Raw genomic sequence first — 17,011 nt, 5'->3', positions numbered from 1 at the left:
AGCCCCACCCTAAAAAAAACTCACAAAAAACTCTCAAACTCTCACTTTTTTCCCCGAATCAGGCCAAGGTCTCGACCATGGCCACCGCCACAACGCCACCGTGGCCGGTGGCCAACGTTGCACAAAAGGGTGATTTTTTGGCTCGTTTCAAACCCCGTTTGGAGGCTGAACTTTCTTGGCCCGAATACTGAGAGGAAGGACCCTTCGTCCCGCCTTTTAGAGCCGATTTCGGCGACGGAGAGGCCTTCGACGACACGACCGAATGGCGCCCTAGGTATTTCCTTCCTCTTTTCTCTATTCCACTATTATTATTAAAAATATTTGTAAAAGAAATGAACAAAACAAAATACAAAGGAAAACAGAGAACGAAGAAACAAAAAGAAAAGAAACGATTAGAGTTTTCAACCTTTAAAATTCTTATTCTCTTTTTTATTATCTGATGCGTATTTTTTACAAAGAAAATAAAAAAAACTAAACAATGACACGCTTCGGCCTTTATAGCCGATTTCAAACTCTTAAATCTATTATTTTTGTCGTTTTTCATCTTGGATTATTCGTTTGTTGCTTTTTGCTACTTTTGTTTTGTAGGTGTCTGACACGTATGGAGGAGGCCTGGCGCGCATGCGGCAGTTGGCTGTCAGGAGCAGAGGCATGCGGTTAGGTGGGCAGTAGGGACTGCGGCGCAAAAAAAGGGTTAAGGGACCCTAGGGTTTTTTGCCGAAAATGTTAATGTTGTGGGCCTGGGTTAATTTGGGCTTAGGGTTATTAATTGTGCTGTTTTGGGTTGTTTGGTTTGGGTCATATGGGCCCCGGGCAAAAATGGGTCACTACAGTTGCCCCTCTTTGCTCATTGTCGTGTAACAAGAACAGAGCAAAGACATCAAAAGGGACCAATTTTGACAGGTGTCGTCGAGTCTTGACTTCTTGGTGCCTTTCTTCTTCAAGTAGCATCATTCCAATCCACTGCGTCTTGTTGCTTTGATCCACTTCTCGGTATCTTTAAAGAGATACGAATTCAATCTACTCTGCTGCAACTCTATGGGGATGAGATTTGTGGTTTTAGCTTGCTCCACTGCAACTTCAGGGAGATAAGACTCGTATCTTCAACCTGTTCCACTGCAACTTCAGGGAGATAAGGTTTGATATGATAAGATCTAATTTGACCTACTGCAACTTCAGAGGTATATGATTCATCATTTCCTTTAGTCTGCTCCGCTACTACTTAAGGGAGATAAGACGGGATGCGATCTGCTCTACTGCAACTTCAGAGAGATAAGATCTGTGTTTTTAATCTGCTCCACTGCAACTTCAGGGAGATAGGATTTTTTTCTGTCTGCTCCACTACTGCTTAGGGAGATAAGACGGGATACGATCTGCTCCACTACTGCTTAGAGAGATAAGATTTGTGATTTTAATCCGTTCCACTACAACTTCAGGGAGATAGGATTGATTTCTTCTGTCTGCTCCACTACTGCTTAGGGAGATAAGACGGGATGTGATCTGCTCTACTGTAATTTTAGAGAGATAAGATTTGTGGTTTTAATCCGCTCCACTGTAATTTCAGGGAGATAGGATTTTTTTGTCTGCTCCACTACTGCTTAGGGAGATAAGACTTGATGCAAACTGCTCCACTACTGCTTATGGAGATAAGATCTATGGTTTTAATCCGCTCCACTGCAACTTCAGGGAGATAGGATTGATTTCTTCTGTCTGCTCCACTACTGCTTAGGGAGATAAGACTTGATGCGATCTGCTCCACTACTGCTTAGGGAGATAAGATCTGTGGTTTTAATCCGCTCCACTGCAACTTCAGGGAGATAGGATTGATTTCTTTCAAATTGACTGCAATGTCACGGAACAAGATTTGCCGTTGTAGCTTTAATCTGTTTTACTGCACCACCAGGGAAGTAAGATTCGCCGTTTCAGCTTCAATCTTTTAAATTGCAATATCAGGGAAGCAAGATTCACCGTCGTAGCTTTAATCTGCTCCACTATACTACTAGGGAAGTGAGATTCGCCATTGTGGCTTCAATCTTTTTAATTGCAATGTCGGGGAAACAAAATTCGCCGTTGTAGCTTTAATCTGTTCTACTGCACTGCCAGGGAAGTAAGATTCACCGTTGCGGCTTCAATATTTTAAATTGCAATATCAGGGAAGCAAGATTCACCATCGTAGCTTTAATCTGCTCCACTGTACTGCCAGGGAAGTGAGATTCGCCGTTGTGGCTTCAATCTTTTTAATTGCAATGTCAGGGAAACAAGATTCGTCGTTGTAGCTTTAATCTGTTTTACTGCACCGCCAGGGAAGTAAGATTCGCCGTTGTGACTTCAATCTTTTAAATTACAATATCAGAGAAGTAAGATTTGCTGTCGTAGCTTTAATCTGCTCTACTGTACTTCCAGGGAAGCGAGATTCGCCGTTGTGGCTTCAATCTTTTTAATTGCAATGTTAGGGAAGCAAGATTCGCCGTCGTAGCCTTAATCTGCTTCACTGCACTTTCAGGAAAGGTAACTTCATTGGTCTGTTCTCTGGGGAACATGACCTGTATAATCCATTTCATGGACCTACTTATGCCTAGTGATTAGGATGTCATGATCAAAATGAATCAAATGAATCAAATGCTCCTAACTAGATGTGTATGTATGATATTTACATTGAATGATATTTGTATGAATGCAGAATGTCGTGAGAATGATCCCTTTTAATGTTTGGGTTGCCATTCGTCTTTGTTCATTTAGGCTCTATTACCAACACGTCAGAATGCCATCTTGCTCGGCTAGTAACACTCATCTCTCACTTAGCCGGATTTCCCCCACTGTAATCTTCAAAGTTCAATCCGTTGTAATCTTCAAGGTTAAATCCATGGTAATTTTGGGATATAAAACTCGAGCCATCTTCCTCCTGCTAAGTATAAGATCTGACTCTTTCTCAATCCTCTCCCACTGTCATTCGGGGATACAGGATCTGAATCTCTTTGGTCTTCTACACCATTCTCAGGGTGTCGTAGCAAATGTTTAAACATAAATGAAAGATTCTCTTCTCCAAGAAAACCTCTTCTTATCACTCGGTGATCATTGCTTGTTTATTCATTGAAGCCTTGTAACCACCACGATATCTTGTCATTTTGTTCAATCTATGTTTGGACAACAAAATCTGAAAGGATAGTCTTAATTTAGACTCCCTTCTTAGACATTTCAACCTTTAAACCTGGTGTGCTCTAAACAATAGTCATGTTTCAGGTTCCTGTATTATTTAGAAACTTTCAGAGTAATATGCAAAACTTCCTTTGTGAAAGTATTATTAGTCCATTAATCATTATTTCAATAAAAAATGCTTAAAAAAGATTATCAAAATGGACAAGATGAAGTTTTTTTGAGAGCAGAGCTCTAAACAAATAAATCAAATAAGATAGCAAATTTTGCTGAGATACTAGATGAATAAGATGAAAAAGATTATCACAATGGATAAGATGAAAATTTATTAAAAGCAAAGCTCTAAATGAACAAATTAATCAAGATAGCAAATTTTGCTAGAATAAATTAATCAAGATGGCGTATTTTGTCAAAAAACACATAGAAAATGAATAAAATGGATATAGGTGCCCCAGATATCGTAGCATGAGCTTCTCTGCTCCAAACTTCTTGAGGACCCCTTTTGAACTTGACATGTGTTTAGAAGTCCTAGAAGACTTTGTTGATGCCCCAAGATGTAGCATTTCTCCTTCTTATTAATTCGGAGAGGACAAGACTACCGCATGCCCCACATTCGATCAAAATTTGCACTGCCCATTCCTGGGTTTTCAATTCAAAACTCCTTTGGTCTCAAGGCGCCCTTTGCGGGTTTTCACCTTGGCCTCTCCTTCTTCTTTTTTCGTTCTTCTTTTCTTTTTTTCTTTTCTTTTTTGTTTCTTTTTTTTCAAGTGAAGTATTTATTACTTGAATCAGAATTCTCAAAATTAGGCAGGTTCTTGCCATCCATTTTAGTCAAATTGACGCTTTTTCCGATAAGACCTTCCACATAAGGTCTTTCCCAGTTTGGCATTCATTTTCTTTTGAAATAATTTTGTATGAGAAGGATCTTATTTGATATCAGGCTCCCCTCATGGAATTCTCTGGGGCGAACCTTTTTGGTGAGCTAGCATCAGTTGCTTTTAGTACATTTGACCATGACGGATAGCTTCAACATTTCTCTTTAACCAAATTTAACTGATCATATCAGGCCTGGATCTACTCTGCTTCATCCAACTTCAGCTCTGACAAGCCTCGAAGGGTAGGAATATCAACTTCGATGGGTAAAACTGTCCATATTTCATATGCCAATGAGAAATGAATTGCCCCGATAGAGGTTTTTTGTTTTGTTCTTTTTTTTGTTTTTTTTGTTTTTTTTACTTTTTTGTGTTTTTTGTGTTTTTTTTTGCCTCCACTGAACTGTTCATTTTAGGGCAACATGGTGTTAATATTGAACAGAATGCAAACTTCTGATGTCGTGCCGTTGTTCAAATTCAATACATAGCCTAATATGATCCTTTTGGCATTCCATACTGACATATGATTTCTTTTTCAGGAATTTGCTGATCGTCGAATTTGTGACATTGGCATATGAAGCAGCTTCTGCCCACTTAGTGATAATCGACGACCATAAAGATGAATTGATGATCGCCAAAACCTTAGACAAGATTGGCTCAATGATATCCGTGCCCCATATAGAGAAAAGCCATGACTTCCATTGATTCTTTGTAAGGTAGGATCTTATTCTACCATCATTAACAAATCAGGGGATGAGCTACAGTCTTAGTCATCTTCAAAGTCTTGAGGCTCATCTGGACACATATCTTGCTCAAAAGGAGATTCTAAGTCAATAGCAATGTCGCTCATGTTTTTGATATCTGGAGACCTGTTGTAGGGACGAATGCAGATCCAAAGAATAAAAGAATCTAAGAATATTTATCTGTATAGTATGATTATGAATGAAATGGAAACAATAAAGGAATATTTTCTCGAAGTGAGAAACAAATATGCATTTTATTGAAATAAAGATATTGAACATAAGTCTATCTCATAAAAGGATTCTTATTGCTCCTAGGCTTAGAGCAATAAGAGTGTTTTGGACATTACTTTGAATTAGGTCTAAAAAAAATACAGGGATCTCTTCCACAGTCCTATTCTTTAAAACACTCTAAAATGTGTTAAGGGTAGACGCCTCATAAATTCTTTTCATTGGCTCTCTCTTCGGATACGACGTTAATGTTCAAATTTCCCCACATTCCTTCTGGGCCTTTGTCTTCTTCAAAGAATTCCAACTCTTTATTATCCATTAGACTTTCCACCAGAGCTTTGAATTTAGCGCACTCCTGGATTTCATGGCCTTCTTTAGCGTGGAACTCACAGTAGCTCCTCATCCCTTTTGGTCTCTCCTCCAAATTCTAAATGGTTAATCTCATGTCTATCATTTGTTTCAAAACCCATTTCAATGGGGTTTTTACTTCTGTAACATTGGTTTTGGTTTTCTTCCCTCCATTCTCAATTATCGCGCTTACCCTTGGGTGTGGATGACTGGGTAACAGATTTCCTGCCACATTAGGTCCAGATGGATCGTCAAACTTTACGATGCCCATATTAATGAACCTTTCAACTAACTTTTTAAATGTAGTGCAGTTTTCAATCGAGTGCCCCGAAGTTCCTGCGTGATACTCGCATTGGGCATTCGCGTCGTACCATTTGGGGTATGGAGGTTGCATGGGTTTGGAGTAGAACGGAGCTACTACATGCACATCAAACAGTTTTTGATATAACTTCTTATATGTCACCGGGATAGGTGTAAACTGGAGTCTTTCTGTGTTTGGCCTTGAGTTGGATTCTTGCTTCGAGGGGCCTTGATAGCTAGCTGCTGCCGTCTTTGGCTAGCCTATAGTGACTGATTTTGAATACCCTTTATTATACAAGCTCAGGTTGCTCACTTCATTTTCTTTGTGCTTTAGGGTTGATCTTTTGACACCTTCCCCCGTATTTATTTTCCCACTTCTTATGGTGTTTTCAATCATCTCGCTAGACATTACCATATCTGAGAAGCTCATAGTAGCGATTCCCAACATGTGGTTAATGAATGGGGCTTTCAGAGTGTTGATGAAAAGCATTGTGGTTTCTTTCTCCAGAAGAGGTGGCTGGACTTGTGTCGCTACCTCTCTCCATCTTTGGGCATATTGCCTAAAGCTCTCACTTTACTTCTTTTCCATGTTCTGCAATGTGATTCTATCGGGTGTCATGTCTGTTACATGGTTGTACTGCTTTATGAAAGCTTGCGCCAAGTCCTTCCATGAGTAAATATTGGCACGGCTTAACTGGTTGTACCATTTGGCAGCCGACCCGATCAGACTATCCTGGAAGCAGTGGATTAACAGTTGATCATTATTAACATATCCTGTCATCCTTCGACAGAACATAGTGATATGAGCTTCAGGACCACTAGTTTCGTTATACTTTTCAAACTCCGGCATCTTGAACTTAGGTGGGAGCACTAAATCAGGGACCAAACTCAGATCCTTGGCGTCAACTCCACAATGGTAGTCGGTTTTCTCCATGGCTCTAAATATTTCCTCTAGCCATCTACATCGGTCCTCAAGTTGTTTTGGCAGGTCCATTCTTGCTTTTTCTATTTCTACCACGTCATCGAGATCAGAGACCACAAGATTGGTAGGGTTGTCTCCGGGATTAGAACCCAAGCCCGTTTGAAAGTGTATTGGCACCGAGGTACCAGCCGTATATTAAGGTCTGACAGTGACAGGTACTCTTTGTGGGCACATATCCGGTTGTGCCTGGATGCCTATTGGGGTGAAACCTGGAGGATAAATAGGGTTCTCATGATCAACCCCAGAATCAACTAAAGGGCTTTTTCTTTTATCATTCCTTCCAGTCAATAACTGCTCCAATTTGTTCATCATAGTGTTCTGAGATTCTTGCATGTCTTGCTGGATTTTATCTAGTCGTTCCTGCATCTGATCTTGCATCTCTTTTTGCAATTGTTCCAATCTTTCTAACCTTTGATCCATTACTTTTGTTTTGTGGCGGGTACCGTAGTGATATTTGGTTGGTGGATTCTTATTGGTTTCCAGATTAACTGAAATAATCTTGTTTAATTAGGGCCCTTTTGTGAAATTTAATGCAAATGATGCAATGAAATGTAATGCAGATGCATGGAATGAATGCAAAAAGAAATGTTGATTCTGATTCAACTCTATTAGAACAGCTTTGCTAGAAAATAAATCTCTGTACATAAAACAGATATATATACGGCTTTGCCCTTATATGCGGAGACAATTAATCCTCTTCTTCATTCGAGCGTTAAGATAAATTTCACGAACTCTTCAAAAAGATGTCTATTCTATCTCGTTTTCACTTGATCTGGGCCGCAACTCGTTGCTCACTCATCCTCGTAATGCTCATTGGCTTCTTTTTAAGAAGGTTCAGCGGCTCTTGAATAATCTTTGTCATCTTGAATCCTTGGGCAAAGGAGCAATAGTCTTGTAGTCTTCCATTAAACTATCATCCTTTTCTTATCACGTTTTCTTAGACCATATTCGGACAACCGTATCGTTATCCACTTTATCAAGAAACCCATTTTCTTATGACAAGCTCTCTATTTAGCAACTGAACGTGAATCAACACCTCTTTTTAATGATGATAATACAATGCAATCATGATCAAAACAAAAGAAAACAGGTTAGTACAAAGCAAAAGCAAGCAAGAATAAATAAAACACCTATTCGGGTGACCACTAAGGGTTTGAAGTGGTTCTTCCTAGGATGGGCTCTTAGGTTCATTATATGCGGTTCAGCTCTAAAGCAAAGGTACTTGAACCAGTAGATGCATGGAATGAATGCAAAAAGAAATGTTGATTCTGATTCAACTCTATTAGAACAGCTTTACTAGAAAATAAATCTTTGTACATAAAACGGATATATATACGGCTTTGCCCTTATATGCGGAGACAATTGATCCTTTTCTTCATTCGAGCGTTAAGATAAATTTCACGAACTCTTCAAAAAGATGTCTATTCTATCTCGTTTTCGCTTGATCCGGGCCGCAACTCATTGCTCACTCATCCTCGTAATACTCATTGGCTTCTTTTTAAGAAGGTTCAGCGGCTCTTGAATAATCTTTGTCATCTTGAATCCTTGGGCAACGGAGCAATAGTCTTGTAGTCTTCCATTAAACTATCATTCTTTTCTTATCACGTTTTCTTAGACCATATTCGGACAACCGTATCGTTATCCACTTTATCAAGAAACCCATTTTCTTATGACAAGCTCTCTATTTAGCAACTGAACGTGAATCAACACCTCTTTTTAATGATGATAATGCAATGCAATCATGATCAAAACAAAAGAAAACAGGTTAGTACAAAGTAAAAGCAAGCAAGAATAAATAAAACACCTATTCGGGTGACCACTAAGGGTTTGAAGTGGTTCTTCCTAGGGTGGGCTCTTAGGTTCATTATATGTGGTTCAGCTCTAAAGCAAAGGTACCCGAACCAGCAGATTCTTCGATCCTCACCCATTATAGGCTCATACGGACCGAGTTTAATTCAGGGGGATACATTTCCCTATGGTTGCACGGAGATGAAAATCTCACGAAGACATAGGTACGGATGTATCCCGAAAGTGATCCGCTATCCTGTACGAAGGTGAAAACCTCACGAAAGAGTAGCTTCTCACTCTCACTTAAAGGTGTGACCAATGGTCATGTAATGCAATTAGCAGAGATATAAGAATAAAATACAGAACATGATGAAAAAAAATAACTCAAAACACAGGAAATGCAATGAGAGAATCGTAAATTTAAATCAAATTTTCAAATTTCGACAAAAAGACTAGAAATAATCAACATATGGCTTGACTCTCTTATTTTGCATCCCTAGTGGAGTCGCCAAGCTGTTGACACTCTTTTTTGATAACATTGGTGTCGACTTGGATTTTAAAAATGAAAACAAAAACGGGAGTCGCCACCTATCCTTTTTGATGAGGTGTGATCTGATCACCTTGAAAAGTGGTTGTTTTTAATAAACGATTTGATTTTATTTAAAACAACGATTTTGGTCTACGAAATTTAGAAAAATAGGTTCGGGAGTCGGTTACGTACGAGGAAGGATTAGCACCCTCGATACACCTAAAATTGGTACCTAATTGATTACTTAATGTCTTGGTGTCGAAAAATAAAAACTCGAAAAGAATTTAAAAATACGATCCCTCTTTATATTGTGTTATTTTAAAATTACTCGAATAAATCAAAATAGAAAATGCCTCCTTATCTCGAAGTAACAAGATGTCACATCCAGTAAGTTAGGACACGACACCTCGTATTTTTGAGAGTAAGCTTGCCTTTTCTTTTTTATTTAAACCTCATTTTTTTAATTTTAAAGGATATTCGGTTATTTAGGATCAACGCGAGAAAAATCGAAGCTCAGTAAGTTAGGGCATGATTTCTCGAATTTTCTAAATACGGAATATTGCCTTTATTTTCGAAATTTTACCCTTTTGAATTTGGAGTACGAATTAATGGAATTTAAAAAAAAAACAAATGCGTGCAATTTTGATTATATTTGAAAAGAAGTTGTTCGAAACGGAAAGAATGCCGTACACGACCTATAATGAATATACAACATACACTTAAAATCCATAACATAATATGCATCATAAAATATACACATAACATTGATACAAATAAATAGAAATGCATGAATAATAATGTAAGAAACAATATAACAATAACATTAATATAATAACAAAATGAAAACAATCCTAATAGATTTAGATTTGAAAACATTTGAAGATAACAAATAAATAATTAATAGAATGAAATTGCAATAATAATGGCAAGAATTAAAATAAACAAAATCAATATTTAAAATAGTGAATAAATAAATAAAATAAAACCTAATGTAAGTTTGATCAAAATTAAGTAAATAAATAAAAATTAAATGAAATATTAAATAAAATGTTTTTTATGAGTAAATAAACAAATAAATAAATAAAAACAATTAAACCGACTAGGGACTGAATTGAAAACGGACACAAAATCTGGGGCTCGAATCGCAAATAAATAAAAGAGGTTGCCAAAGGACTGAACTGAAATGCGCTCAAAACTCAAGGGACCGATTGTGAAATATTCCCCCACTGAAAACGCAACGTTTTAATCGAGGGACTGCAGATGGTCCAAAGACCAAATTGAAACAGACACTAAAATTCGTGGCCAAAATCGAAAATAACAAAAAAACCACATTGAATACACCGCATAGGCGGAGGGACTAAATGTGCAAATATCCCCTCAAAGACAAAACACGCGGATCCTGGCCACTGGGTCTAGTCGGTTTCGGGTAAGGGCAAAACGACGCCGTTTTGCCACTGGTGACCCTAGCTCAAAATGACACCGTTTAATCGGCCTATTTAAGTTAAAAAATTTTAGAAAATAAATCATTTTAGCCCCACCCTAAAAAAAACTCACAAAAAACTCTCAAACTCTCACTTTTTCCCCGAATCCAGCCAAGGTCTCGACCATGGCCACCGCCGCAGCGCCGCCGTGGCCGATGGTCGACGTTGCGCAAAAGGGTGATTTTTTGACTCGTTTCAAACCCCGTTTGGAGGCCAAGCTTTCTTGGCCCGAATATTGAGAGGAATGACCCTTCGCCCCGCCTTTTAAAGCCGATTTCGACGACGGAGAGGCCTCCGACGACACGGCCGAAGGGCGCCCCAGGTATTTCCTTCCTCTTTTCTCTATTCCATTATTATTATTAAAAAGATTTGTAAAAGAAATGAACAAAACAAAATACAAAGGAAAACAGAGAGCGAATAAACAAAAAGAAAAGAAACGATTAGATTTTTCAACCTTTAAAATTCTTATTCTCTTTTTGATTATCTGATGCGCGTTTTTTACAAAGAAAATTGAAAAAAAAAACAATGACAAGCTTCGGCCTTTATAGCCGATTTCAAACTCCTAAATCTATTATTTTTGTCGTTTTTCATCTTGGATTATTTGTCTGTTGCTTTTTGCTACTTTTGTTTTGTAGGTGTCTGACACGCATGGAGGAGGCCTGGCGCGCATGCGGCGGTTGGCTGCCAGGAGCAGAGGCATGCGGTTAGGTGGGCAGTAGGGACTGCGGCGCAAAAAAGGGTTAGGGGACAACATGTTGTGGACCTGGGTTAATTTGGGCTTAGGGTTATTAATTGGGCTATTTTGGGTTGGTTGGGTTTGGGTCATATGAGCCCCGGGCAAAAATGGGTCACTACAATGTCAATTCAAGAAAATGTGGAATCGAATAATAAAAGTGGTCGACAACGATTTTGCATGCAATATTATTATTGAAATAATAAAATAAAAGGAAGATCTTAAATAAATCTATTGAGGAATATAGATATGGAATAAATTACTCAAAATAGAAAGACACAACTCAAGTACAATTAAATTCGTGTAGTTTTTGGACCTATAGTCCAAATATCTAAAGGTATAATTTAAGTTAGTGAGAGTGCAAATGAAGTAGTTTTGCAAAAGTAGAATAAAAATATGAATTTTTTCACTAAGTCTTGGCATTGATTATAAAAAGATATAATATTCTTTTATGATGGATGCAATAACTTTTAGATATATTATTTTGACAATTCATAAAAGATTTAACTTGCGTTTAATGGTTGTTGTTACAACCTTTTATGAACCGATATAGTAAAGTTTATATTAAAATCATTGAAAGATTTAGGATGCTAGAAGAATATTGGAATTCTCGGGAAATTGTTCATTTATATGAATTGAAATAATTTGAACATATGTGGTAAATAGTAGTTGAAAGAGGATTATAAAATGATCCAAAATACCTATTTGTGTTTTTATAGAAGAATGATGATTAAAGTTTGCTATGATTATTGTTAAAACTCCTGAAGAGATCAAAATATATTTCCCCCAAATTTTTCCTCACTCATGGCTTTCAAAAGAGTGGTGATATAAATGTTTAGCAAATACATTCAAATAGTCATTTGAAAAACTAATATTTAAGATTGAATACGTAGAATATGAGAAAGTACGTGATATTTTCATAAGGGGAAGTAAATACGCACTGTACTCTTTTTCCCTTAATCGAGGTTTGTCCCATTGGGCTTTCTTGGTAAGATTTTTAATGAGACAGCATATTATGCGTATTATAAATATGTGTACTCTTTTTCTTTTATTAGGATTTTTTCCCATAAGGTTTTTATCTTAGTAAGGATTTAACAAGACACATTATCTACCAATGAACATCTAAGGGGGAGTGTTATGAATATCTTATTAATTAGATGTCCATCAAGATCATGATAAGTTTTGAGGTACTTTAAATTATTATAGTCATTAAAGGTAGATCTCTACTTCATTTATATTTCTTATGTCAATAAATAGAGATTTTGAAGAAGCTTTGTATATATTTCGATTTATCAATAAAATACGTTTTCTTTTTGTTTTCTTATTTTCTTTGTTCTTTACTTTATGTTGTTTTATTTTATAACAAAACTAACTTAATTGTGTAAATAGTATTGAAATATATAATAACTAATTTTCTTACCCATGCATTAATTGCAGGTATTAATTCAAATTAATTAAATTTATTTGTTAAAAATTTAGTAAAAATTTTGAATATATTGAGAATTTTACAGATAAATAATAAATTTATAAGTTAAGAATGCATAAATTATATATATATAGTTACATATTAATTATATTCAAAAAATATTTTTAATTAAATATTTGCCTTTTAATACTAATTTAAAGGTAAAAATTAAACATTAATTATAAATAAAAAAAGACGGTAAAATAGGATATAACAAAGTTAAATATTTAAATTTAAATTTAGAAAATTTCAATATTTTTTCAATAATTTAATTATTATTTTTCAATATTAAGAAATGAAACATTAGCATATTTTAAAAATGAAAAAAAATAATTTTCAGTATTTTTAAATAATTTGGCTTTTAACTATTTAAATTTATTTAATGTTTAAAAAGTATTTGTTACACTTTTATAATTATAAATTATGTATTACATTTTTTTAATTAAAAATGTGTATTTCGTTTTTATAATTAAAAATATGTATGTCAAAAAAAATATTATCGTTTTTTTTTCAATATCCTTTAGTATTTTTTTTAAAAAATATCATAAAATTAACGAGGGCTTTGATAAGGTCTAAACTCTAAACAGTTTCTCTTTGGTTTGAATTCTTCACATTTACTTTATGTAAATAGATAATGTATTCAGCTACACGTATGTATTCGGATAATTGAGGTTAAAGTAGTTGGGAATTGGGATCTAATCAAATTAATCTCTCCACTTTTAAATAGATTAATTTAGTCCGTATACTATTAAAAAGAATCAATTTAGTCCATAGAACTACTCATAGCTCTTCTCAACCCTAAATAGGAGGATAAATGTCATGTCCTCCTATATTAACAATAATGCCAATACTAATTGAGTTAATACTAAGCAGACAAATCTTGATAGTTTTAGTTTTGTTTAAATTTATATTTTAAATACATTTAACCGATTTATGTCATGTTCGAGACATTGAAACTCAACATTGAAATTTATTTTATCACACCGCAATATAAGTTAACGAAAATATTTTATATTAAAAATATATTTATAAAAATATTTTAATGAATGATTATTAGTAGAGTGGCAAAGGTCATATTTTTAAAAAACGAAAAGATTAAATAAATATAGATATAAGAAAATGAGGGTGTCTTGAATTGGATTATGAAATTATTGGAGCATAAGCATTGAAAACAGAAGCCGCAGCTCTACTCAGCTACCAATACCATTTATCTTTCCTGCACACCCAGAGGACATATATTTAATGTCATTGTTCACATGTACTCATCTTCACTAATTAATATGTTATTTTTCTGGAAACGTGGCAAAGCTCCATTGGTTAGCCGGTTGGGAATGCTATTTGCTTTGTCTTGGAATCGCAAACCAGTCCACTCACCTACACATTACCCAATACCAAAGCTTGGACGGTACTTTAGCCATTTCATTGCTTAACTTCTTTTTCGTATAAATTTCAGAGTCTTTTTTCTTTTATAAATATAATTAATTTTCACCAAATATGCCATAACCTAGAAACTTATAATAGCCAGGTTTAAATTATTTCATGTTCTTGTACATTTACAGTTTAGTAATTTACAACATTTACGTAGTTATTAGGATTATGTTTGTATCAAATATATAAATATATAAGGAGAATAAAGCAGAAGATGAGGAGATGGACACCTCAACTTCCCATCTCCTCTACTTTCTTTCCCTTCCCCTCTAAGCCCCCTTCACCACTTTCTTTCTCTCTGTAATTCCTATTCTTTTCCTCCAAACCCGAACTTAAATTTGAAAATGAGTTCATCATCAAGCACCCCAAATACTTGGTCACCCTATGAAACTTACAAAGATTGTTCACAAGGTATCTGTAGCATGTATTGCCCTCAATGGTGTTATTTCATTTTCCCCCCACCCCCTCCTTTTGCCATTGATGACGACGATGATGATTCCTCCACTGATTTCTCACCTCTAATTATAGCCCTAATTGGGATCTTGGCTAGCGCATTCATCTTGGTAAGTTACTACACCATCATCTCCAAGTATTGCCGACGGCGTAGGCAAAGTCATGCAAGCTTAGATTTCAATGAAAACAGGGATGAAATCAACCATAATGGATGGCAACCTGGTTCACAAGGCTTAGATGAAAGCCTTATTAAGGCTATTGCGGTTTGTAAGTTCAAGAAAAATGAGGGTTTAATTGAAGGAACTGATTGTTCTGTTTGTTTAAGTGAGTTCTTGGAAGATGAGAGTTTGAGATTGTTGCCTAAATGTAATCATGCTTTTCATGTCCCTTGTATTGATACTTGGTTAAAATCTCACTCCAGTTGCCCCCTTTGCCGTGCCAATATTACATCCACCAACCAGCCCGCCACCGCCGCTGCCACGGTCCAGGAAGTTCACCGGAATGCTGGTGTATCAGCAATTGTGTATCAACAAAGGAATGAAGCGATTTCGGTGATCCAGGATTTGGAAAGTGGTGTTAGAGAAGAAGCTGTGGTTAGCCTTGTTGTTAATGAAGATTTTGGGAAAACAACAGCAGGTGATGACGATGTTTCCGACATGGCGGTGTTGGAAATCAGACAAGATGGGGATCCAATCCAACCACTGAGAAGATCAGTTTCAATGAGTTCTACACTGTTTTCACAAGGACAAGCGATGTCCATTGCTGACATATTGCACATCAGTGAAGAAGATGAGGATGAACTGCAATCATCAATGGGAATTGGATCCTCAAAACAATTTGATGCATCAGAATATTATTGCAAGTCAAATCACAGAAATGGGGTTTTCAATTTGGTTAGAAGTCCTTTAGCAATGAAGAGATCTATTTCTACAGGAAGATTTATGTTCCCTAGATATGAAAAAGAGAGAAATTGAATTTTCAGATTGCTCCCAAATTGGAAAAAAAAAAGTTCATTTTTCTGTGTATAAAAACCCAGGTTTTCCTTTTACCCCATTGTAACATATCAGGGATACAACATAATGGAGATCTCAGATTTTTACATTTACTGAATCAATATTCCTTTTATCTTCTGAAATGTCAAAACTTCACTTTATTCTGTATGATACAGTGAAGATCTTGAAATATTCAGTAATTGTAAGTTTATTAAAATGATTTCATCAATCAAACCTCCAGGTAATTTTTTTTCATTTACTGTGTGTTTCATCTTTCATGAATGTTCTAAACTTTTCATCCATTACAGAGTTGGGAAATCCTAATCTATGCCAGCTATTTAAAGTGAAAAAAAAAGTAGGGCTTGTCTGGAACGCCTTTCACTTTAAGTACAGAGAAGATAATGATAAGTAGGATTATTCACAATTCAGCATCTACTTCAGGGAGGTTTTCTTTTCCTTTTGGGAAAACAAATTGTAAAATTTTATGTTTGATATCTTTAAAACATATAAGACATGTATATATAAAGTATGTTCCTATGAATTACTAAAGGAAAAAAAAGCATATATGGTATTCATATTTCGATATCTATTAAAAATTTTATTTATTTTTATTGTTAAAAACTGGTGTGGTTAACGGAATAATTAGACAATTGTGTACTTTGTACTAATGTATAAGAATTAATTTTTAACAGTAAAGATGAATGAAAGTTTTAATAGTAGGATTGATTTGCTCTTTGATATAATACACAAAAAATAATTTATTTATTTAATAAAAGAGGTAAAATACAATTTATCTCTTAATACGCACTAAATTAACATAAAAATGATGATTAGGGTAAGTTAAGGGTAGGAAAGAAGAATGCAATAATGGAGGAAAGTTTGCTAGCTGTGCCTTGCAACTTAATCACAATAAACGTTGGGCATATGCATTTATGGAATCACAAGAAAATTGGAAATGGGATTTGGTTCATGTTTGTCAGCTTAAAAGAAATGCTAACGAAGATGAGAGGTAGGAAGGAAGTAGAGGGAATTAGAATTGACTTTGCAATTGTAATTAATCATTCAACTTAGCAACATCCATTTTGATTTATGAAATAAAAGACAGGACAGCTGAACTGCCACTTGACCCTGTAACAACAATTTTGTACAGTCAAGGTTGTTTATGCTCTACTTTTTAGATCTAATCATTTTAGACACAATTTGAAAATTAAGGGATAGAATGAGGTTTGATTTTCGGGTCTCATAAGATGATTAGAGGAGCATGAATAAAGTTGAGAGTTATTTTGGAATAATAATGAAGCGTGGAGTGGACACACCACTATCATATATAATGAATAATATTCTTTTACTTTTAATTTTCCATGAAAGTGATAGATTCAGCAGCCCAAACAAATTTGTTCACAACTACTTATTTCTTTGGCTGCATCTGGCTTCCGTAAGTCTTAAGCTCCTCTCCCTGTCCCTATTATAGATTCTTCCTTTTCTCATTATTTTAATATCAAATCGGTTGTTGTTT

The 17,011-nt window shown here is 35.5% G+C and overlaps 1 protein-coding gene across 1 annotated transcript; it reads left to right on the top strand.

Annotated features, from left to right (window-relative positions):
* The first annotated feature begins 14,125 nt into the window (after positions 1-14,125).
* Positions 14,126-15,630, top strand: LOC107937758 (RING-H2 finger protein ATL52). The gene has a single exon (XM_016870721.2). It carries the CDS (start codon positions 14,395-14,397, stop codon positions 15,475-15,477), a length of 1,083 nt encoding a protein of 360 aa, XP_016726210.1. The 5' UTR covers positions 14,126-14,394; the 3' UTR covers positions 15,478-15,630.
* The last annotated feature ends 1,381 nt before the right edge of the window (positions 15,631-17,011 follow it).

Source organism: Gossypium hirsutum, chromosome D13 (assembly GCF_007990345.1).
Source record: "Gossypium hirsutum isolate 1008001.06 chromosome D13, Gossypium_hirsutum_v2.1, whole genome shotgun sequence".
Lineage (NCBI taxonomy): Eukaryota > Viridiplantae > Streptophyta > Magnoliopsida > Malvales > Malvaceae > Gossypium > Gossypium hirsutum.
Note: the sequence above shows the minus strand (reverse complement) of the source record. Positions and strands in the feature narration are given on the sequence as shown.